Source organism: Myotis lucifugus, unplaced genomic scaffold, assembly GCF_000147115.1.
Source record: "Myotis lucifugus unplaced genomic scaffold, Myoluc2.0 scaffold_653, whole genome shotgun sequence".
NCBI lineage: Eukaryota > Metazoa > Chordata > Mammalia > Chiroptera > Vespertilionidae > Myotis > Myotis lucifugus.
Window position 1 is genome coordinate 286,757 of NW_005871701.1, and position 19,844 is coordinate 306,600.

The window sequence follows — 19,844 nt, forward strand, 5'->3', positions numbered from 1 at the left end:
AATGCATGCAAACTGTGAGATCCTGTGTGACTACGAGCCCTAGTGGTTAGAGACACCAACTCATCACTGTTTGAGTACAGAATTCTCTGTCCGGCCTCCCAGGTGGGGGCGGGCACTTTAGTGAACATTAAATCTGACCAGCAGACTTCTAACGGGTCTAGAGAAGCCAACTAACAGGCAAATTCGCATCTATCCGGCATTGAGAAGTCATTTCCGTGGCTAGAAAATAAGGAATGTTTAAGCCAAATGAAACTCAGAAAGGTAACATTTTATTTTCAGAGCAGCTGATGCAATATATTGAGTCAGGTTTTCACAAATAAATAAGACAGTGGCTATCTGCTTACATCTCTAGTTGAAGAATGCCTCTTGAGTGGAACTGCACACATTTCTGGGGCTCCTGACCGGAACCTTTGCAGTGGAGTTCTCCTGGCTCTCTTTCTGAAAATAAATATTGTGATAATTTAAAGAAAATGCTATCGCTTGGGGGGAAACCAGCATGGAATGCCCAGATGCTTTTGTTTTAAAGGAATGCACCTTTTTAGGACAAGTCTATAAAACGTCTTTATTTTTTGTTACATGTGATGTTTAAATATAACTTTGCTTTCAAGCTTCAAACTTTTTTTTTTTTTTAAACCCCTGGTAAAATAAGACTTTTGGTTCGCCTTTTAACAAAAACTGACCTAGGAAGAAACATTTTTAGCAAAACGTATTATAAAATCACTAGAAAATACTGTCCTCTTTTTGCCAAAATGTTACATAAAATCCTTATTAAAAATACACACATTACAAAAGAAAAATTATGAATATGCTATACATAGTGCTCTTGATATGGACCAAGGGACCTGCATTCCGGGGGGGAAAATACAGTTAAGCACACTAGATATTATGATGTCAACTTATAGTGCAAACCTGAATAAATTACATCCTGAAATGGGAAGGCATGCAAGTCATCTGCTGAGAATAGAACATAACAAAGCCAGAACAGGAAGCAATCACAACCACTATTTAAAAATGTTTTCGTTTTTATTACATTAATTTTTTTTCAAAAATACTTTTCTTTACAATAGAACTCCTAGAAAATATTTACAACCTTCCTCTAATAAAATATAACAGCAGTTAAATATATTTGAAAATAAGATGGGTTTTTCCATAAAATATATCTGTTAACTTTTTATATACAAGCTTTCTCAAAGAGATCTAAATTCACTAATGAAAAACCATCTGATAGTAAACAGTAACCATGTTGAAGACTTTGACCTTCAGGAAGAGTTCTCTGGGGTGGGGAAGGCTGGGGGAAAGCCAAAACACAACACATACATGCAGGCAGGATCGTTTCAGAGAGAAAAAAAAAAAAGCACAATGTTCTACTATGAAGTCAATTCTTTTTAAGTTGATATTGTCCAAAAATACTAATTCAGGAATTTGAACTGTCTCATTAAGGAGGAGTTCTTTGGTTATTTCAAGTCAAAAAATGCTTACACTATACTGCATGGGAAATCAAAGTTATATTGTGCATTATATTTTTTGCCTTGGCAACTCAAGTTTATTTTTCATGTTTAAAACTGGAACGGCTGGGCAAGTCTCCAAACATAACGAATACGTTTGCTTTATAAACATTTTTCTGGGTGTTGGCTCCTTTGTTAGATAAGCTTTCGTACATCCCAATAGCAGAACCTTTCCAGAATCACTCTCAGACATCCGCAAGCAGAGGGGAGTGGTCACTGGGACAGGGGCCATCGGCCAGTGTTGCCCTGGGATGGTTCTGAGACAGCTCTGCCGTGAAGGTGATGCAGTGCCCAGGCAGGTCTGGGCTCAGAACATACGAGAATGACCTGTCTGAAACGGCAGCAAATAAAACACCTCGTTTTCCCCTAAAGAAAAAGGAAACTTCCAAGATCTCTTTTCTGAAAACAGAACGATTGAAATGAAAAGAACCTTTGTATTTATCTTCTGCCCTTGGCTTTCCTGAGATTCAGAGAACACTGCCTGGGTGGGGCCGCCGAGGGCCATGAATATGTGCTAAATGCATCTGCAGAGACAAACTTATCCTCATGCGTCCGCTGATACTGCCTCTAATGTTAAGCTATTAACATGCCAGCAGAGCGGCCCCGGCATGATGGCCACACCCACAGGAGCTGGGGAACTAGCCTACCTGGGGCGGGAGTCACACATTCCAGGGCGCCCTCCCCACCAGAGCGGTCCTCTCTGTGCCGGGCCTTGTCCCGTCTGAAGGCGCGCTCATTTGCCCCAGCAGTGGGACAGGTCCGTCTGACTCAGCTCAAAGCCTGAGCTACATGGCATTTTTGAAGGATTACAGGTTTATTACCTTCAAGTACAAACAGAAACCCTGATGACAGGGACGAAACGGGAGGAGGCAGAGTTATGTGGCTTGGAAGGTTGTAGAAGTGCTTTGGTAAATGACTAACGAACACATTCATTGTTTGAATGCAAACATTGTAGCTAAAGTGGTATGCGAAACCATTTTTGTTGGCCTTTAGTGCTACATCCCTTGAATTTGCTATCAAATTTCTTAGAAAACCCTTTTCTTCACGGTTAGCATCAAGATAAACTTCGGTCCAGCACAGACGAGTTACAGCAAAGTCCCAAGTGAGTGAGGTTTCACAGGACTTCGGAATGGCACAGAGTCGTTTCAGAACTCCACTGACCACTAGCAGTGTTGCAAAAACAGAACGGGCTCTTCCCATCTAGTTTTTGGGCAAAAGAACACTTCTTGGCCTCCCAGGGACTTCCATGTGTGCCTCTCAACCACCCTCCCTACAAACAGCCCCGGCAACTAAAGAGTTGGGGTTATTTTCTTCCAGATGGACCTCGAGTGCACGCTCACGGAAACACAGCTCTGCCCACCCACAGTGAGCACGGAAGAGGCCGCCACACTGCTCCGTGGACCAGGTCTTCAGCGACTCCCCTCGGGGGAGCGCGAGCCCGAAACCGTGCGGCAATCAGTTCCTAGGAACAGGCCAAGTGCCAGGCAAGGCAGCGAGCAAACTTACTCTCCCATTGGCCAGCTCTTCAAAGGACGTGTGTGCAGAGGCAAGCGTGGCACGAGGGCTTCCTTAGCTCTCTGGAAAGCTACCCGCGAGCACAGTCTCCCGGCGAAGACGCCAAGTTCACGGCGCGCTACAGAGTGAGGTCAGAGCGGAACCAAAATAACTCTCGGTAGGAAAGGATGGCCCAAGGCCCCAGCAAGAGGAGGGCAGCCTGCTTCACACGGACACACGCACACGCACACGCACCGCACGCTTTGGGACAAAAGGCAGTCGGGAGGGTTGACATCTGAAAGCAAAAGAACATCAACATCAGGCTCACCCCCTGGCAGGAGTGAGTTCACGGGAATGTAGCCCAGACGAAACACCTCTTACAGAGAGTTGTGCCAATTATTTATTCCCCCCAACCTCCCACAAGAAAACAAATTTAAATAAAAGGAAAAGAAACTGGATTTTTTTTTCTTCTAAACCTGAATAAAACGACCATTTTTTAAACAGGTAGTTTAAAATGGTTACAGAACAAGCAGGCAGTCCAGGCTTCCTGATGCGTGAAGACGGAGGAGGCCGCGAGCTTCGCCCTCTCTGAGTGACGAGCAGGCCTTTACAGTTCCGTGTCCCCCTGAAGCAAAACGGGGTCTTGATCATCCAAGAGGAGATCGGTGTCCACGGCCTCGGCCTCTTCCATGACGCCTCCCAGCTGCTGGACAACGTCGTCGTCGAGGATGTCCACGTCCTTGATGGGCTTGAGCAGACTCAGCTGGTCCAGGGGCAGCAGCCGCGGCGCCCCCACCGGCCCCGTAGTCCTCTCGATCGTGGCTGCCATTTCCGCCGCAAAAGCCGCCTTCTGAGCCTTTTGCCTCTGCTGTTCCTCCTGCTGCCTGTGCGTTTTCATGTGTGCGTTTCGGCTTTTGATCTTGAAGAAGACTCTAAACGTGAAGAAAAAGCAGCGTGTGAGACTGAGGAGGTCCGAGCACAGGGGACGCGTGGCGGACCTCTGTCTGAGCTGGCTTTGACAGGGTCCTCGGCTCCTGAGCTCCTAGGACTTCCTCCTCTTGGGACCTGTCACCTCTCCTCTGTCTTCTCAAAGCATGGCAAGGAAAGGGGGTGGGGACAGAGACACATTACGGTGTGTCAGGCCTCCTTCTTGTGGGAAAACCCTCAAAGGCCTTCCTGTCCATCTGTGGTCTGGAACACAGGCCCTCTCTCTGTCCATCACTAACCAAGCCTTTTCGACCAACCTGAGAGTCCCCAAGCCATGCCACTGAGCTCCGGTGGTTCCCATCAGAAACAACCCATCACTCCCCGCCCCCGCCTCCAGCCCTGTTCTTCCGCAGTCAGAATTCTTCAGGATCTGCACCTACTGGACTGTTGTCCCCTCCACTCCAGCCTAAGTGCTCTTCTCAAGGTCACCAGTAACTCTGTGTGACCAAAGCCTATGGCCCCTCTGTCCTTACTGTACCTGATTTCTGAGCTGCAGCCACCAGTCTTTGTCACCTGAGACCCCTTCTTGTTGGCCGATTATCATTGTTTTCTACTGTTTCCTTAAGAATGAAACAGTGGTTCTCAGCTGGGGGTGACTTTGCTCCCCAGGGAACATCTGGTAATGTCTGGAGACATTTCTGATGGTCACAACTATGGGAGGAGTTACTCCTGGCCTCCAGTGGGCAGAGGCCAGGGATGATGCTAAGCATCCTACCGTGCCGAGGGCAGTCGCACTTCCACAAACAAGAAACGATCAGACCCACATGTCCGTGCTGAGGCTGAGAAACCCTGGGATCAGAGGGCTGCAGACTACGGTCAGCGGGCCCAGTGCGGCCAGCCACTGCCGGTTTTGTAAAGAAAGTTTTACTGCAACACAGCCACGTCCGGCCTTCATGTTAACGTGCCCCATCGGGATCTTTTTCAGAAAGCTTGCCTAGAGGTGAGACTGCCTACTTATGGAGCGGGGACAGCGTAAATGCTCTACACTCATTGCTGAGCTCCTAAAGGAGGGAAGAACAAAAACAAAAAATCAAAGCTGATTCCTAAGACCAGAGTCAGAGTTGATGAATCACAACTGGACACACGGAAAACTGAATTTCAGCAGCTAAAAGGCATTCTGCAACCATCTGCCTGATGTTATTCCCAGTTGGGAAAAAACACAGAAACTACTTCTATTTTCCATATAAATCTTTACTGGAGTTAAGGTAGGAAAGGGTTCCAAGCAACATAAAGACAAGATGAGCCAGATGTCCCTGGAAGAGCCGGAAAGCTCGAAACACGATTTTTGTTAAAATGCCCTTTGTCTCCACCCTGCGGGAGCAGAGGAGTGGAAGTGCCGTCTCCTCTCAGAGGAAACTGGCGAGACCCCGACACCCCCACCCCCACCGCCCCAAAGCAAGCAGGTGGGAGGTGAGGAGTCAGCCCCAGGAGGTTCATTATTTCAAGCCAATAACCCTAATGATCATTGCAGGGGCACTTCTTCCCCGTGACGCGAAGATGACAGCACACCCTGGCTCCGAAGGACATCAGAGCAGAGAGGAGGGGACTGGTGCCTAAACCCGCCTGCCCCACCTCTGCGCTTCTCAGAGGGAGCGCGCCGCTGGCTCCAGCTCCCTTTGGTGGGGGCTGCTGAGCAGTCAGGTGTCCTCAGGGGCTAAGAACCTGGGTCGGGCCAGCCTGCCTGCTGTCGATCTCCACTCAGCTATGCACCGTGACACACCGCTTAGCCTCTCTGTGCCCTGTGTCTCTGCTTATAAAAAAGAAGCTACTAAAAGGACCTACTTCACAAGACTCCTGTGAATTAACCAACACGTGCAAACATCCTTGAAAGGAGTGGCAGGCAGGGAGTGAATGCCTGATAAGGGGCAGCTACTAGTAAGTTCCCCGAAATATCCCACGAGAATGTGTATCGTAAAGTTGGCCTCGTTCACCCAACTAGGGGTGTTTTCCTGGTAGAGTTCCAGCAGCTACCTGGTGGCCATCTCTCCCGGTCATATCACTCTTCACGTGTGAGGCACTGGAGAATATGGGAAGAGAAACTCGGCGAGGGTCCTAAAGGATGTCACTCATAGCGTCTCACCTGACCCCTCCCAGTCGGGCAGGCTCACTGGGGAGTGAACTGGAATTCTGTACTGGATGCGGTGGGAGGGAACCGTGTGCATCTTACCACCAATGATACTTTCTCTCTAAAGTAAATAAATGAACAGTGCAAGCCAGCAGGAGGGAGCAGGGGTCAGGAGCCGGGCTCTGCATTTGAACACAGCCGGGTTCAAATCCCAGTTCGGCTCTTAAGGGCTCTTAACTTTCAACCCAAATTTGTAAAACGAGTATAAAAACTTGGAGTTGCTGGGTGAGGATTCAGTGAGCTCATGCACATGAAGTATACGGCAAAATAAGTGCTCAGTAAATGCGAGCCGTTACTATTACTACCCACTGTCAGTTTCCCCCTCTTCGCTGTCCTTTTAAATCATACTTAAAAGGGCAGGGATGCTAAATAGGTGCTCTCACGAGTCACCTCTGATCAATTGATTGGGCCCGCTTGAAGCATTATGATGAAAAGGGTTTGAAGTCTTGTCTTACAGTGGTAGCACAAGTGCAGCGATTGATTGGTGATGTCTGCCTGGGCACAGGAATGACAGCAGGGGAAGGCAAGCCATCTCTGCTACAGAGTTCCTGAGTAGGTGTCTTAGAGCCATTCTCAAACTTCACAGGGATGCAAAGAGAGCAATGCCAATGAATATGGTTTGGGAGTGATGGGCAGAAGTTGGAAAATTTTACTCTTCCCACATTTTTGGAAAAGAGTAAAATGTGGTCACTAGAGGTTTGCTCTCTGAAGACATCCACCCTCATTAGGCGGTGAGACACCAGAATGACCAAATCCCGAGTCAGAGACAAAGTGCACACCCCCGAGGCCCCATGCAGACCCCCTGGGTGGCATCAGGGAGAACTCAGAGCCCAGGTTATTTTTCTAACTGAAGAGACCTCGGGCCCTCCTGGCCCGGCCCCCACAGAGCGCAGTACCCATCGCACACGTAGATCCGGTCCCCGGTCCAGTTCCACCTACTTGCCACACTCCTTGCAGGGGAAGACGGTGGTGGGGTCGGTCTCGCCGCTGGTGGTGCTATGAGAGGGCGAGCTCTTCACCGAGCAGTACCCGCTCTGGGCACTGCCCGGCTTCTGCTTCCCAGAGGGGACAGCGCCCCGAGCTTTGGTCACCTGGTTGGTGCCACCGTGGATGCGGGCATGGCCGTTCAGTGCCTGTCGGGAGCTGAACACCTGGGGAAGAAAGGGAGTGACATGACATCTACAGTCCTGAAAAGGAAATTAGGGTTGTTAGTGACTCGATGGTAAAACATGAGATTCCTGCAACAGCGTCTAACGACAGGGCACGGGGACTTGACACAGCAAACTCGGGCACACACCACCCTCAAATGCTAGGCTACCCCAAGCCCCACCGCTGTGCTAACGGGAAGACGGGAGGCGAGGTGGCAGTGGGGAGGACCCAGCTGCCGGCTGTAGTCCGGGGCTGGGAGCCAGACGCAGCGCCTGTCCACTGGGGTGCTATGGGGCCACCCTCCCCTCTGTCCATCTTATTTTCCCCCCCATCTGTATAATGAGGGGGTTGGGCCAGCTTTCAAACTATTTTTTAAACCAGTAACTATCTTTTTCTTTTCTTTTCCCTTTTCCTTTCTTTTTCACTTCGAAAGGACAAAAATAAATCAGGTCTTCCTCAAAAGCTCACAGTGACAAGCAGAGGTGCCCTGGTGGAAATAGAGCCAGCACCCCAGAAATGAGCCCGTTTGCTCAGCTCCTCCCAGGAAGCCCTAGGACCCGAAGGAACACATTGGGAAAGACATTGTCCGGCTGCTCTGAGTCTGTATGCGAAGTCCAACTCCCAATCAGCAGCCCATGACGGAGGCAACGTTTCAGACCCCCCCGTTTCACTACAGGATGATGAACAGGGGACGGACTGGACAGTTTTATGAAGCTGGCCATAAAGCAGGCTTTCCCGAGCTCAGCACCACCGACATGTGGGCTGGGTTACTGCTGTGGGGGCTGCTTGTGGGATGCCAGCAGGACCTCCTCAGCTGTGACACAGTCTTTGGACATTGCCAAACGCTCAGCGGTTCTCACAGTCAGTTGAGAACCACTGCTGTGAAGGGATGGAAGCCACACCCCTGAATTCCAAGAGCCCGACATCAGCTGGTGGGATGCCCCCAACCTGCCCAGCTGTGGGTGGTCGTGCCCTGTTAGATTTACGAGCTCTGTTTGTGGTCTTACAGGGAAAAAGATCTATTGCTGATTAGCAACCCAAACTGCCATGGTTCGGGGCAAGGATTAAAACTACCACTTTTCCCCCTGTGATTTTTAAAAGTTATTAAAAGGCATCATCCACCCTGCTGAGCCCTTCTGATTGGGAAGCGTAAAAGATGATGTCCCACTTGGTAAAGAATTTACAGTAAAACTGTGAATTGAGGAAGCATCCAATTTCTAAACAAATCTACACAGAAATACTGTGAAGATGTGATGAAGTCACATCTTCATCATCCCTGAATGGAAGAGCTCCATACAAACATTTAAAAAAAGCCAGCAATTTCTTATGTTCTCTTCAAAACAAATGTAAAATATGTGTGTGTACTTTTTTTTTCCCTTTTCCTTTTTTCTTAAATATAAATCAAGTGAATTTCTGCTTTAGGATCTTACATGTTTTAAAGACTGTTTCTTTCTTCACCTCAGTGACTGCCCAGACTCACTAAGCAGCATTCAGTACTCTGTTCCCTGTAACGGGCAAGCAAGGACAGGCGCTCACCCAGGAAGACAGGGCTTCTTGTGAAAGAAGCAACAGTCTCCTTTTTCGAGTGACGCCTCTAGAACTCGCCTGTCCAGGTGTGCCTGGCTTTAAGAAACCTGATTTGGGAAAAGCTCGATAATTCAGACCAGTGGGGGACCGTCCAAAGGAAACAACTCTTAAGAAATATCCTTTGAAATACACAGGGAGCCTTCGGCCAGGCCGGTCCACGTTCTGTAAGGCCTTCCTCTAGTGCTCGGAGTGATCAAATGGTGAACTGGTTTTATTTTAGCTAAATGATGCTTCTAATGTGCTTAAGGTTAAGTAATTACACAGACTCCCTTTCAGTCTATTTATTTACATGATTAATTTTGCTTAGTAAATCTGCTTCGTCTCCCCCAAAGAATACAAAGATAAACTTTGGCTGAGTCTTTGCAATTACGCCGCATAAGGATAATTCTCTGTGGGCTGTCCCAGTGCAATTAAATGCGACAGGGCATGACCCGGAATGACTCGCCCAGAGCAGTGAGGAGGCACCAGGGCGTGGAGAAGTAAGCTCTGGAGGCCAAGGCTCACCGACGAGTTCGGAACCTCACGCTTCCTGGGGGCGGGGACCTCCTTCGTGTCCTCTGAGCATGTAGCTCAGGGCCTGGTACAGGGCGCCCAGTCCAGAAATATCTGCCGGCTGAGTGAGTCAACGGGAGAAAGGACAGGAAGCCATGGCAACATGGAACTCTTTCTGCCCAACTTCTGCGGCAGAAAGTGCATCCTTTCCAAAATGCATCATCTCAAAGCCAGGCCCAGCCGTACGCCTGGCCCTCGATCCCGGGAGGACACACGGACACTTACAGCCCCACAGTTGGGCATTTCACAGATGAAGGAGCCTGCGGGCTGGCCGAGGGCCTGCAGGGGCGGCCCCTCCGCGGGAGCCAGGACAGGGCCTGGCTGCGGCTCCGGGGACTTGGGCACTTCACCCTCCTCTTCTCTTGTGGATTTCCTATCTTCTTCCTGGTCCTCCTCCTCCTCCTCCAACTCTTCTTCTTCTTCACTTGTCTAGTGTTAAGGCAATAAAAGCAAAAAGGGGAAAGTCCCCAAATGGCATTTTTAGTGAACAGAACCCACAGGCCAGGAGAGGGTGGAGGGGCTGGGTGCGGGGCTGCACCGGCTTCTCTCTGCACGAGGGACGCTGATCGAACCCTGGGCTGGAGGTGGGAAGTACTGTCTCACTGGACGCTGGGAATTCTGAGTCAGGGAAGTCCCGCCCACCCTGGGTCCCTCCTTACTGATATAAACTATTTTAAGGCAGGGAGGAGAGATTTCTGTAGGTAGAGTTTCTCCCCCTGGTTCGAGACTAAAACCCAGGCAAGGCTGCCCACTTGGGTCTGTCTGCCCTCTGTGTCCCCAGAGCCGTGGGGAGGGTTTCCAAGCAATAGCAACACTGTGGGACCCCGTGGAGAGAGGCTCAAGACCTATGGGATCTGTGCTATAGGCCTCGTAACCCACTTCCACGCAAGGTGCCTGAGATGTTGATCTGACTGGGGAAAGCACATGACACGGGTGTCCCAATGCGCTCCTGCTCTGATCTCGCCAGGAAAGAGAATCAGAGTGAACCACAGTGACTGCAAAAAGGAGAGAACACGCAAGGGGATATTCCCTTTTATTTATCATGTGTTTTTCTCATCCTGGTCTCCGATCATGAGCTTGTAGAAATGCCTTCCAGAGGCAAGTATTTTTTATGAATGCTTATCCGCTCTGCTACCGTGTCCCCTCCACTTCCGAACAGCAACCAGCTGCGGAATCAAGCAGAAGGCCCACGCCTTCCTCAAGGTGAACAGAGCAGCTTGGAGTAGGCACCCGGGGCAGGTTGGGATGGAGGGCAGGGATCTAGGAGGCCCTCATTCTGCCTCTTGTTTAACTAACGCCCTCATTCTGCTCTCCATCTTCATTCGGGCGGTGGGAGGGGTGACGGATGCTGGCTCCTCCAGGCCCAGTAAGGACTGGGGACCAGAAAAAGGGAGTTCTATGTTACATCAGCCTCGTTTCAGCTTCTGTTTTATAGCACTTTACAGTTTACAAAGTGCTTTCACATGGCCATATCACTGAATAGTCTGTAAACAGCCTCCACAATTTACGAGGAAAAGAAAGGCATGCCCAACCAATAGCACATTTGTCTCTGCCCGCCTTCCTCTCTCTTTTTATATTAAGTTTTATTTTTTTTAAATTAAATGTATTGGGTTGACATTGATTAATAAAATTATATAGGTTTCAAGTGTACAATTCTATGATGCATTGTTGTGTGTTTATCACCCAAAGTCAAACCTCCTTCCATCACCATAGGTTTGACACTGTCACGCCTCTTTGCACACCACTGCTTAAAGCCTGTGGGCTCCAGTTTGGTTTCCCCTGGCATCGACGTAACCGGAGTGAGCCTACGATTCTTAGAACCCAGAAGCAAGAATTCCCAAGAAGAATAAAGATTTCTGAGAGCAGTGGTACCCTGGGTCCTGAAACCACAGCTTCCCCTCTCCGGTTTGGACTGGGCTTGGGAGAAAGACAATGCCAGCACATCTGGGGCATGTAGCCCTCCCCTCCCGGGGTCAGCAGTGTCTGTATTTAATACCACATACGCATATTTAAGATGATGTAGTAACAGGGTGTATTTAAGAACCAGTCCCAGTTTCCAGTGAGTTAATTAGGATTAATTAGTAATAATTACATTTGCTGAAAGACTTCAGTGAGTACAGATGTAGGACTAATACATTTACAGAGTGATTTATGATAGAAGCTGTAGGTTTCGTACTAATGTACAAACATACAGGTTGATTTCATTTAAATGGCCTCATTTCCGTATGAATCCTCCATCTTCCAGTTCCTAAGACTTTCAGCTAAAACCACGTTATGTCAAACTGCAAGGGTTCACTCCATTCCTTTATAGAACTGGAATTTTGTGGTCTCAAATACCAATTTATTAAGCAGCCCAAGGCCTATAGCTTGGCTTTTAAAATAAATTATGTAATAATTTTAAATGACAATGGCATTATTTCGTGGTACTTACTATAATTACAATTTCTTCACAGTGCCATATTTTTGGCTTAAGAACTCTGAGAGGCCTGGCCAGTGTGGCTCAGTTGGTTGGGCATCTTCCCATGCACTGAGAGGTTGCAGTTTGATCCCAGTCAGGGCACATGCCCGGGTTTTGGGCTTGACCCCTGGCAGGGCATGTGCTGGAGGCAACCAATGGCTCTCATACTGATGTTTCTCTCTTTCTCTCCCTCTCTCTTCCTCTCTAAAAATCAATAAAATAGTAAAAAAAAAAAAAAAAAAAAGAGAAAGAACTCTGAGAAGAAACATTCCAGATAGCCACAATATTACAGATTCAATTATACTGTCCTGTGATTATATATGTCTTAGGAATTTAGATAGATTGGCAATCTATACATGCTCACAGAATGATTTATCATTAAGCCAAATGGCTCACCAAAGTGACTAAGAGATACAAATATAGGAGGACAAAAATCCTGACATGTAGAACTTCTTATCAACAAGTTGGCTATTTTATGATGTACTGTGAAACGAAACATTTATCAATATTCCAGATTTATAAGTGAAAATACAAATGTTCAACAACCCATATTTACTCCAAGACACAGATCTGAGTGTTACAGTCACTAATGGTGATGGTGGTGACAACATACTGAATGACTGCTGAGTCAGGATCCACACACATTGCGGGTTCTCACAACAGCCCTGTACAAATTTTTCTTTTTTCTATTTATTTATTTATTTATTTATTTATTTATTTATTATTTGTTTTTATATTGATTTCAGAGAGGAAGGGAGAGAGAAATGTCAATGATGAGAGAGAATCATTGATCAGCTGCCTCCTGCACGCCCCCTACTGGGGATTGAGCCCGCAACCTGGGCATGTACCCTTGACTGGAATCCCGGGATCCTTCAGTCCGCGGGCCAACACTAATCCAATGGAGCCAACCGGCTAGGCCAAATTTTTCTTTTTCAAACAAATGAGGAAATTAGCCAGAAAACTAATTTGCCCAAGGTCACAGGGCTGGTAAAGAAGCTGAACTGAGATTTAAAACCTGGGCTATCTGATTCCCAAACCTCCCCCTTCTTCTCCCCTCGGCCCTGCTGCAAATGTCCACAGGCGTGCGTTTGTCCACTTGTACATGGAGGCTTAGGTTTTCAGCCCAAACACAGAAATCCTAAGCCTCTCAGAACCACTGGGACCAGCTGCCTTTACATGTCAAAGGGAAGCAGGATGTTCCCTGGTCGGTGGACCATGATGTAGGTACCTAAGGTGCATAGACCACGATGAGCTTTGCCCTGGGAGCCTTGACCGCTGTCTTCCAAAATCAGTTAACTGTGTCAGTTTCCTGAATTGTGTTATCTTTTGGTCACAGCCAGACCCACAGATTTGTCCGGAGTGGAATCATGAGAATGGACAGGGCACAGGAGGGGGAAGTCAGCACTCTGCTCCCATCTCCTTAACACAGACCACCTTGGCCCCTTCTGCCTGCGAGGGGGCAAGGGCCTGAGATGGCTTCAGGCCAGAAGGCAGACTACCCTGCTGGTTCCCTAAAGAGCCGCTGTTCCTCACAAACTCTCCTGCTCTCCCCTCTCCCCACACACGTCCCTAAGCTACCCGAGCATGTTCCAAGGTGGGGAAATGGCCATCTGTCCCTTTAATAACACACTGAGGACACGTGATCAGCAGAGCTACCCCCGGTGTCCAGGCAGGCTTGGAGGACAAAGAGCAGGACCATGCCCTAGGACAGCGCCTTGTGCACCCTCCCCAGTCCTTGCACAGTCCTGACTTTTCATCTGTAAACTATCCTCAGGAGGCCGAGCCCTCACAGTGCCCCAAAGGGAGCTGAGAGCTACCACACTGGCCTTAGATCAAGGTTTTCTTGTTTTGGTGGGCCCGAGTCATCTCTGCACATACCTGTCTATTCTCCCTAAGCTCAGAGGTCATGAGGGCGTGGTTGCTCCTGATGCAGCTTAATAGTGGCTCCTGGTGATTAAGCCCAAGAAGGTGTGGCCCCTCGGGCACCAGCTCAACCTCTCAGAGCTCCTGAAGCTATAGGCTGGCCTGGCTTTTCTACCCACTTCATAGCCCTGTTGGCCAAGATGGTGCCTCTGCCTTGATGGTAACCTCTTCTTCCTCAGCAGCACTCCTCTGCTCAGGATCACTGCTCACCCTGTCTCCCTCCAGGGAGTTCTTAGAGGGATTATTACTATGCACCTCAGAAAAATGTTCATTCATTCATTCAGCAAGTATTTGTTGAGTGCCTCTGTGATGCCAGACACTATACTAGGCACTTGATAACACCCAAGCCCAAGAGACACCACTCTGCCTAAGAAACCCTACCCTCTGGTTTGGCCTCTTCCAAAACATGGCTCTGACAGCCCCGAACACTCCAGAGTTGGAAGGGACTTTCCAGATCATCTAAGCCGTTTGCTCCATTTACAGCCTAGGAGCCGGGTCCTGGGTCTCCAAGGGCAGGATTCTCGGTGCTTCCTTGTTTACCGTCTATTCGACCCATTTGCAAAGCAATGCTCGGTGTGACCTGGGCAAGCCTCTCCCCTCCCTGGGCCTCAGCCTCTGGCGGAGGAATGGTGGAGCTGGATGAGAAAGAGATTGCCTAAGGCCATATCTAAGAACTCTGTTCTCATTGCATGTTGCTTTAAACACTCTTGTGTATGCCACATCTTCCCAGCTAGAACATATGCTCCCCTGGCGGGGGGGGGCAGAGGCCATTTAACACCCGGAGTCACCCCCTGCGCCGTACATATTGCAGCTTACGCCGTGGGAGCTCAACTGGTCTTGGTTGCTTGAAGCAGATGAGGCCGCGTTGCTCTTTTTATTTTTTAATGTCTTCAGTGCCTGCAGCCTAGGGGTAGAGGCAGGCAAATGGTTCAAGGCCACAGTCTGCTCTGGCATGGGGCACCACGAGAGACCCAGGGGGACAGCCCTGCCCTAAATCCAAACCCATGCATCACATCGCTTTTTCCAACATTAGGTCACAGATGAGCAAAAGGCTATCCTGCTACAACACATCACTACTTCAACCAGTCAGACAAATGCCCTGGTGCAGGAAAACCTCTCTACAGAACACTGTCCACTTTAATCCGAAGAATGGAAACCCCATTCCACTCCACAGATGTCTATTTTGTCTGATATTTGGGTCCAGATATAAATTTACATATGTGTGCAAATATCAGAGCTAGGTCCGATACTTAGTTAGGAACGTGGGCTTCTGAGTGGGTCCACGTGTTTTTACATTTCTTTAAGAGAATTTGCACTTGACTTAAGTATTACATGAGGGAACCAGGCTCAGACAACACACTCCCCAGCCATTGACCACAGCGAAGTTGCTCTGGGCCTCAGTCTTCTACCTCATGGAGTTGGAATGAGGATTAAACGAGCCCATATTTGTAAGCGCCTAGCACAATGCCTGGCACACAGCAAGTGTCTTTTTAAGAACCGACTGAGGACTCTCAGAAGGAAGGCGGGGGTGGGTGGGTGGCCGGGAGAAGTTAACTGGAGAACTTACATGCCTATGCGCATGGCCCACGGACACAGACAACAGTGTGGCCAAAGCCTGGGAAGGGCAGGTGCGGGGTGCCGGGGGTCAATGGGAAAAAAAACAAAGGGGACCTCAGTAATACTTCCAACAATAAAGATTAAAACACACACAAAAACGTGTCTTTTCAAGAAACCCCCCACCCCCCACATATGTGCTAACTCTCATACTGGGGCACCATGGGGAATGAAAGTATGATGACAAATATTCACCCCATTCATGAATTCTAGCCACGTTCCCTGATGGCGACAGAGGCTGGGGTTCAGTAATTTGTTGTAGACATGTACCTTGTACATACATACATGGTAGGGACTGTTTTCCACAGCAGGTGGGATTGCCCCTGGCCACGGACACGGACAAGGAGCGCTCCCCCCAAGGGTGAATGTGGCAGTGACGACCAAAGCCACACGATACCAGGGGTACATGGCGATGAGAGGGCTGCAAGGATCACTCCCTGTTAAGCAGTTCCTCAATAACCCAGCGTCCCCTGCCCCATCTGGAGGTCACGTCCCTTCCTGCTGTGCTTCAGGGAAGCCGCGGCCAAGCTGAGGCGCCTTCATCTTTGGGAGGCACCTCACGTTCTCTGGCCAGCACCGTCCACGATGGGGAAGGACGAGGAAGGGGTGTGCCAGGGGGTCAGGGCACCTGCTTATAAAAAAACCACCCACCCAAGGCTGGGGCCAATCTGGCTTAACTCTCTGGCTCCTGACAGCCACAGGCCGAACCCAAGCTGCCTTCCCTCGGCCTCTACACCAGAAAGTCAGACCTGGATCCCGCCAGGGAGCGGGCTCGTCACCCCCGCCCTGAGGCCACCTGGGCAGCAAAGCCAAACCGGACAGCAGCCGCTTACTAACCTGGGTGTGGGGTGGGAGCAGGGCCAGCATAAGCAGTGACTCGGCGGCTTCACTCACCATACAGTCATCCGCGAGCTCCGTGAGGCGTGTGCGGTGCTTCCGACCCAAGCGCATGATTTTCTTCCACGTGTAGTAGTACTCCACGCACTGAGCCACCGTCTTAGACTTCACCTGCGGGGAGCCGGGGCAAGGTCAGCTCTGAGCAGCAAGCTCTGGTGAACACTTCGTTTGGTAACAGGCAGCAGGCTTAAGCGGTTGAATAGAAAGTGTATCCAGAGAGAAATCTCTTTCTCACACCTGCTCTCCAGCCAGCCAGCTCACTCCCCACCCCGGCAACACAGCTATAGCCCCTCTTACTGATTTCTTGGATAGCATTCCAGAATTTCTTTACTATTATTGTCACTACGATGAGGGGCCCAATTCCAGAAACTACTGGCTTGAGCGGGGAGGGCACACATCTTCCCTTCTCCAATTTCCCAGAAAAAAATTCTGCTAGAAACACGATAGATCGGTCAAATAGACATGAATAAGTTATTTTAATTGTGAATCAGAAGCTCCAGGTCTATTTATCCCAATAGGATGCATAAATTAAACATTTTTATGCATATTACCAACAAACACAGAAGCACAGTCCTGCCCGCCATTTTCCTCGCAGAAGGTAGCACATGCATGTTTTGCAATTTGATTTTTTTACAGTGTAGCCTGGGGACTTTTTCCTGTCAGGCCTCTGAGAGCTCATTCCCTCTTTTAACCCATGAAGCAGCGTGCTTTTGCATTAAACGTGCTGGAATGTGTCTGGGTGTCTGACTTGCTGACCTTCAAAACCCATCTATGAAGAATGTTCCTTAGTCATGGAACAGGAACGTAAGGCAAAGCTATAATGACAAAAGCTTAGTTTTCTCAGGAAAGAAGCCTTGCTCTGCTCGCCCCAAAGGGGGAAAGGTAAATGTGTTGTTGTTTTTTTAAAATATATTTTATTGATCTTCCACAGAGAGGAAGGGAGAGGGATAGAGAGTCAGAAACATCGATCAGCTGCCTCCTGCATACTCCCCACCGGGGACGTGCCTGCAACCAAGGCACATGCCCTTGACCGGAATTGAACCTGGGACCCTTGAGTCCGCAGGCTGACGCTCTATCCACTGAGCCAAACCGGTTAGGGCGGTAAATGTGTTTTAAAGAGAAAAAAGTCCTTTCCTTAGTTCATGTATCTCTAAGCTCTGAGTGCGGTTGGATAGTGTGGGTTTTCTGGAGGCAGGGAAAAGCTGGCGGTGCCCTTGGGGGCGGGAACAGGGCCACCGCACGGTAAGATGAGGACACCGGACACCACCAGGAGTCTCGTCTCCTCAAAGCTGCCCCTTCACATCCACCTGATACCTTGAATTTCTACACTAGAATCGCCGGGAGGGTGGGTGGGGGGGGTGGGGAAGGGGGGAGAGGACAGTGTCCCAGAGAGCCCTGGCTTAAAAACCCATGCTTCCTGACAAGCTCGGCACATGAATCTATCCTCAGTCAACAGGTGTGAAGCCTGCAAGGAAGGAGGCCTAGGCCTGGCCAGTTTGCTCAATGGTTAAAGCCCCGATCTCAGGTTCAATTTCCGGTCAAGGGCATGTACCTCAGTTGCAAGTTCGATTCCCAGCCCCGGTTGGGTTGCATGCGGGAGGCAACCAGTCAATGTGTCTCTCTCACATCAATGTTTCTCTCTCTCTCCCCATCCTCTTCTCCCTTCCACACGCTCTCTAAAGATCAATGGAAAAAATATCCTTGGGTGAGGGAAAAAAAAAAAAGGAATGAAGCCTAGGGCAGGTGACTCAAGATCAGAGCAGGGAGCTGGCGCAGAGAATGTGGTGGCCTCCAGGGCAGGGAGCCGGGAGTGATACAGATCTGGAGACAGGCCAGCTGGACAGAAAGTCCACCTATTCAGATCTCCGTCCATCAAGGCCCTCAATTAAGGACATGTACCCAGCTCACCCCTGGTACCACTGGCCCAGCTCAGATCCAGGGGAGCTGTCACCTGTGACCCCATTCTCTGTGGACCTGAACACCTTCATGAGCACGTAATGAACATGCTCCGTCACTCAGCGATCTGCTGAACCCACTTAGAGTCATTTTAACTTCTAGCCTAAACCACCTCTGAGCCACGTAAGGCCGATTAGGTTTGCCACCTGCTGCATAAAGTGCTACCGCGGCTACTAGTATGTGCAAGAGTTCCATTTTGCTGTGAAGTGCTGTATATATAAGTAAAGCATCATTTTTACTATTACTGTCATTATGATTAGGGGCCCAACACCAGAAACTACTGGTTGGGGGTAGGGCACATCTCCTTTCTCCAATTTCCCAGAAAAAAATTCTGTCAGAAACATGACAGAGTCGTCAAATGCCCATGAAATAAATTATGTTAATTGTGACTCAGAGGCCCCAGTTCTATTTATTCCAATAAGAATGCATAAATGACACATTTTTATGAAGATATAAATAAACCCCCATCACTCTCAAATAGTCTATGCTCCCCCCCTCCCCACCGGGACACTGGGGCCATGCCACCCTTCCCCAGCCAGGGGTGGAAGACACCCTTAGAAGAGCATGAGGCCAGGAACCAAATCCTTCTACATATTTTTCCATGGACAATTACACAATTCGGTTTCAAGTGAGCAACAGGAAAGGGCATGCTTACCATCTTCTGTACAAAAATAAAGTCTTTGCTGCAAGTGGCTAGTGCTTTGTTAAACAGTTTTCTTTCTAGGGAGGTCCACTTGTCCGAACCTACGACAAAACACACGCTTCATTAAGAATGGCTCACAGCTCTCCCCACTTTGCCGTTCCAGCTTCACGGGTCTCCCCACCTTAGTGGCTGGTTCGCTTCGTTAAGGTACAGAACGAAACTGTTCAACAAATAACAGACTATCCATCAAACTCCCTTCTGAACAAAAAGCCAGTGCAGTGTAAGGGCCGGTCTTAGCTGTGGCCTTGATCTTAGCACATTACTGACCCTAAGACTCACTTCTGTTACCAACAAATGGGGAATAATTCTAATTGTCCCCACTTTTAGGATATTTATGAAGGTTAAAGACAATGCACAGAGTGACTAGGTTAGGAACTGGGAAACAGTGCGCGCTTGACACATTTTAGCTCCAGTTTTTATATCATGATGATGTTCACGAGTGCAGGCATTCCCGTAGCAAGTGCTCCTTGCAATGTGGTGGACTCAGCAGTCTCCACCCCCCGGAGGGTCACAGTCCAGGGGGGAGGCAAACCAGGAAGCCACTGCACGCACGGTGATGACCGCAACGAGGAAGGTAGAAGTCAGGTGCCAGTGGGGCGCCAAGGAGGAGCACACGCTCAGGTGAGGGCCGGGGCACCCGAGTGGAGTTTCCAGGGACACAGAAGCAAGTCGGGCAAGGAGATGGAAGGGAATTCCGGGGAGAGGAAGTGTGTGTGCAAAGCCAGGGGCAAGCAACGAGAGGATGCATTTCATTCCTTCCTTCATCTACCCATCCACTCAAGAGATGCTTATTAGGTGTTTACTACATGTAAGAAGCTGTGCTGGGGGAAAAAGCTAACATTTCTAAAATGCTTACGATGTGCCAGGTTCTAAGTACTTCACAGAAATTAGTCA

The 19,844-nt window shown here is 49.1% G+C and overlaps 1 protein-coding gene and 1 non-coding gene across 3 annotated transcripts in view; both read right to left on the minus strand.

Annotated features, from left to right (window-relative positions):
• Window positions 1-3,376: 3,376 nt before the first annotated feature.
• Window positions 3,377-19,844, minus strand: part of TRERF1 (transcriptional regulating factor 1) — a 36,493-nt gene continuing 20,025 nt past the window's right edge. For both annotated transcript variants that reach the window (XM_023746311.1, XM_014447439.1), the window contains exons 10-14: window positions 18,903-18,991; window positions 16,289-16,402; window positions 9,625-9,828; window positions 7,051-7,262; window positions 3,377-3,931 (exon numbers count right to left, since the gene is read on the minus strand). In XM_023746311.1, coding sequence (XP_023602079.1) covers window positions 3,607-3,931; window positions 7,051-7,262; window positions 9,625-9,828; window positions 16,289-16,402; window positions 18,903-18,991 — 944 coding nt within the window. In that variant the 3' untranslated portion in view covers window positions 3,377-3,606. The remainder of the gene's footprint in view (window positions 3,932-7,050; window positions 7,263-9,624; window positions 9,829-16,288; window positions 16,403-18,902; window positions 18,992-19,844) is intronic.
• Window positions 14,656-14,788, minus strand: LOC111823749. Its single transcript, XR_002826831.1, has one exon. It is a non-coding gene; the product is annotated as a small nucleolar RNA SNORA42/SNORA80 family (small nucleolar RNA).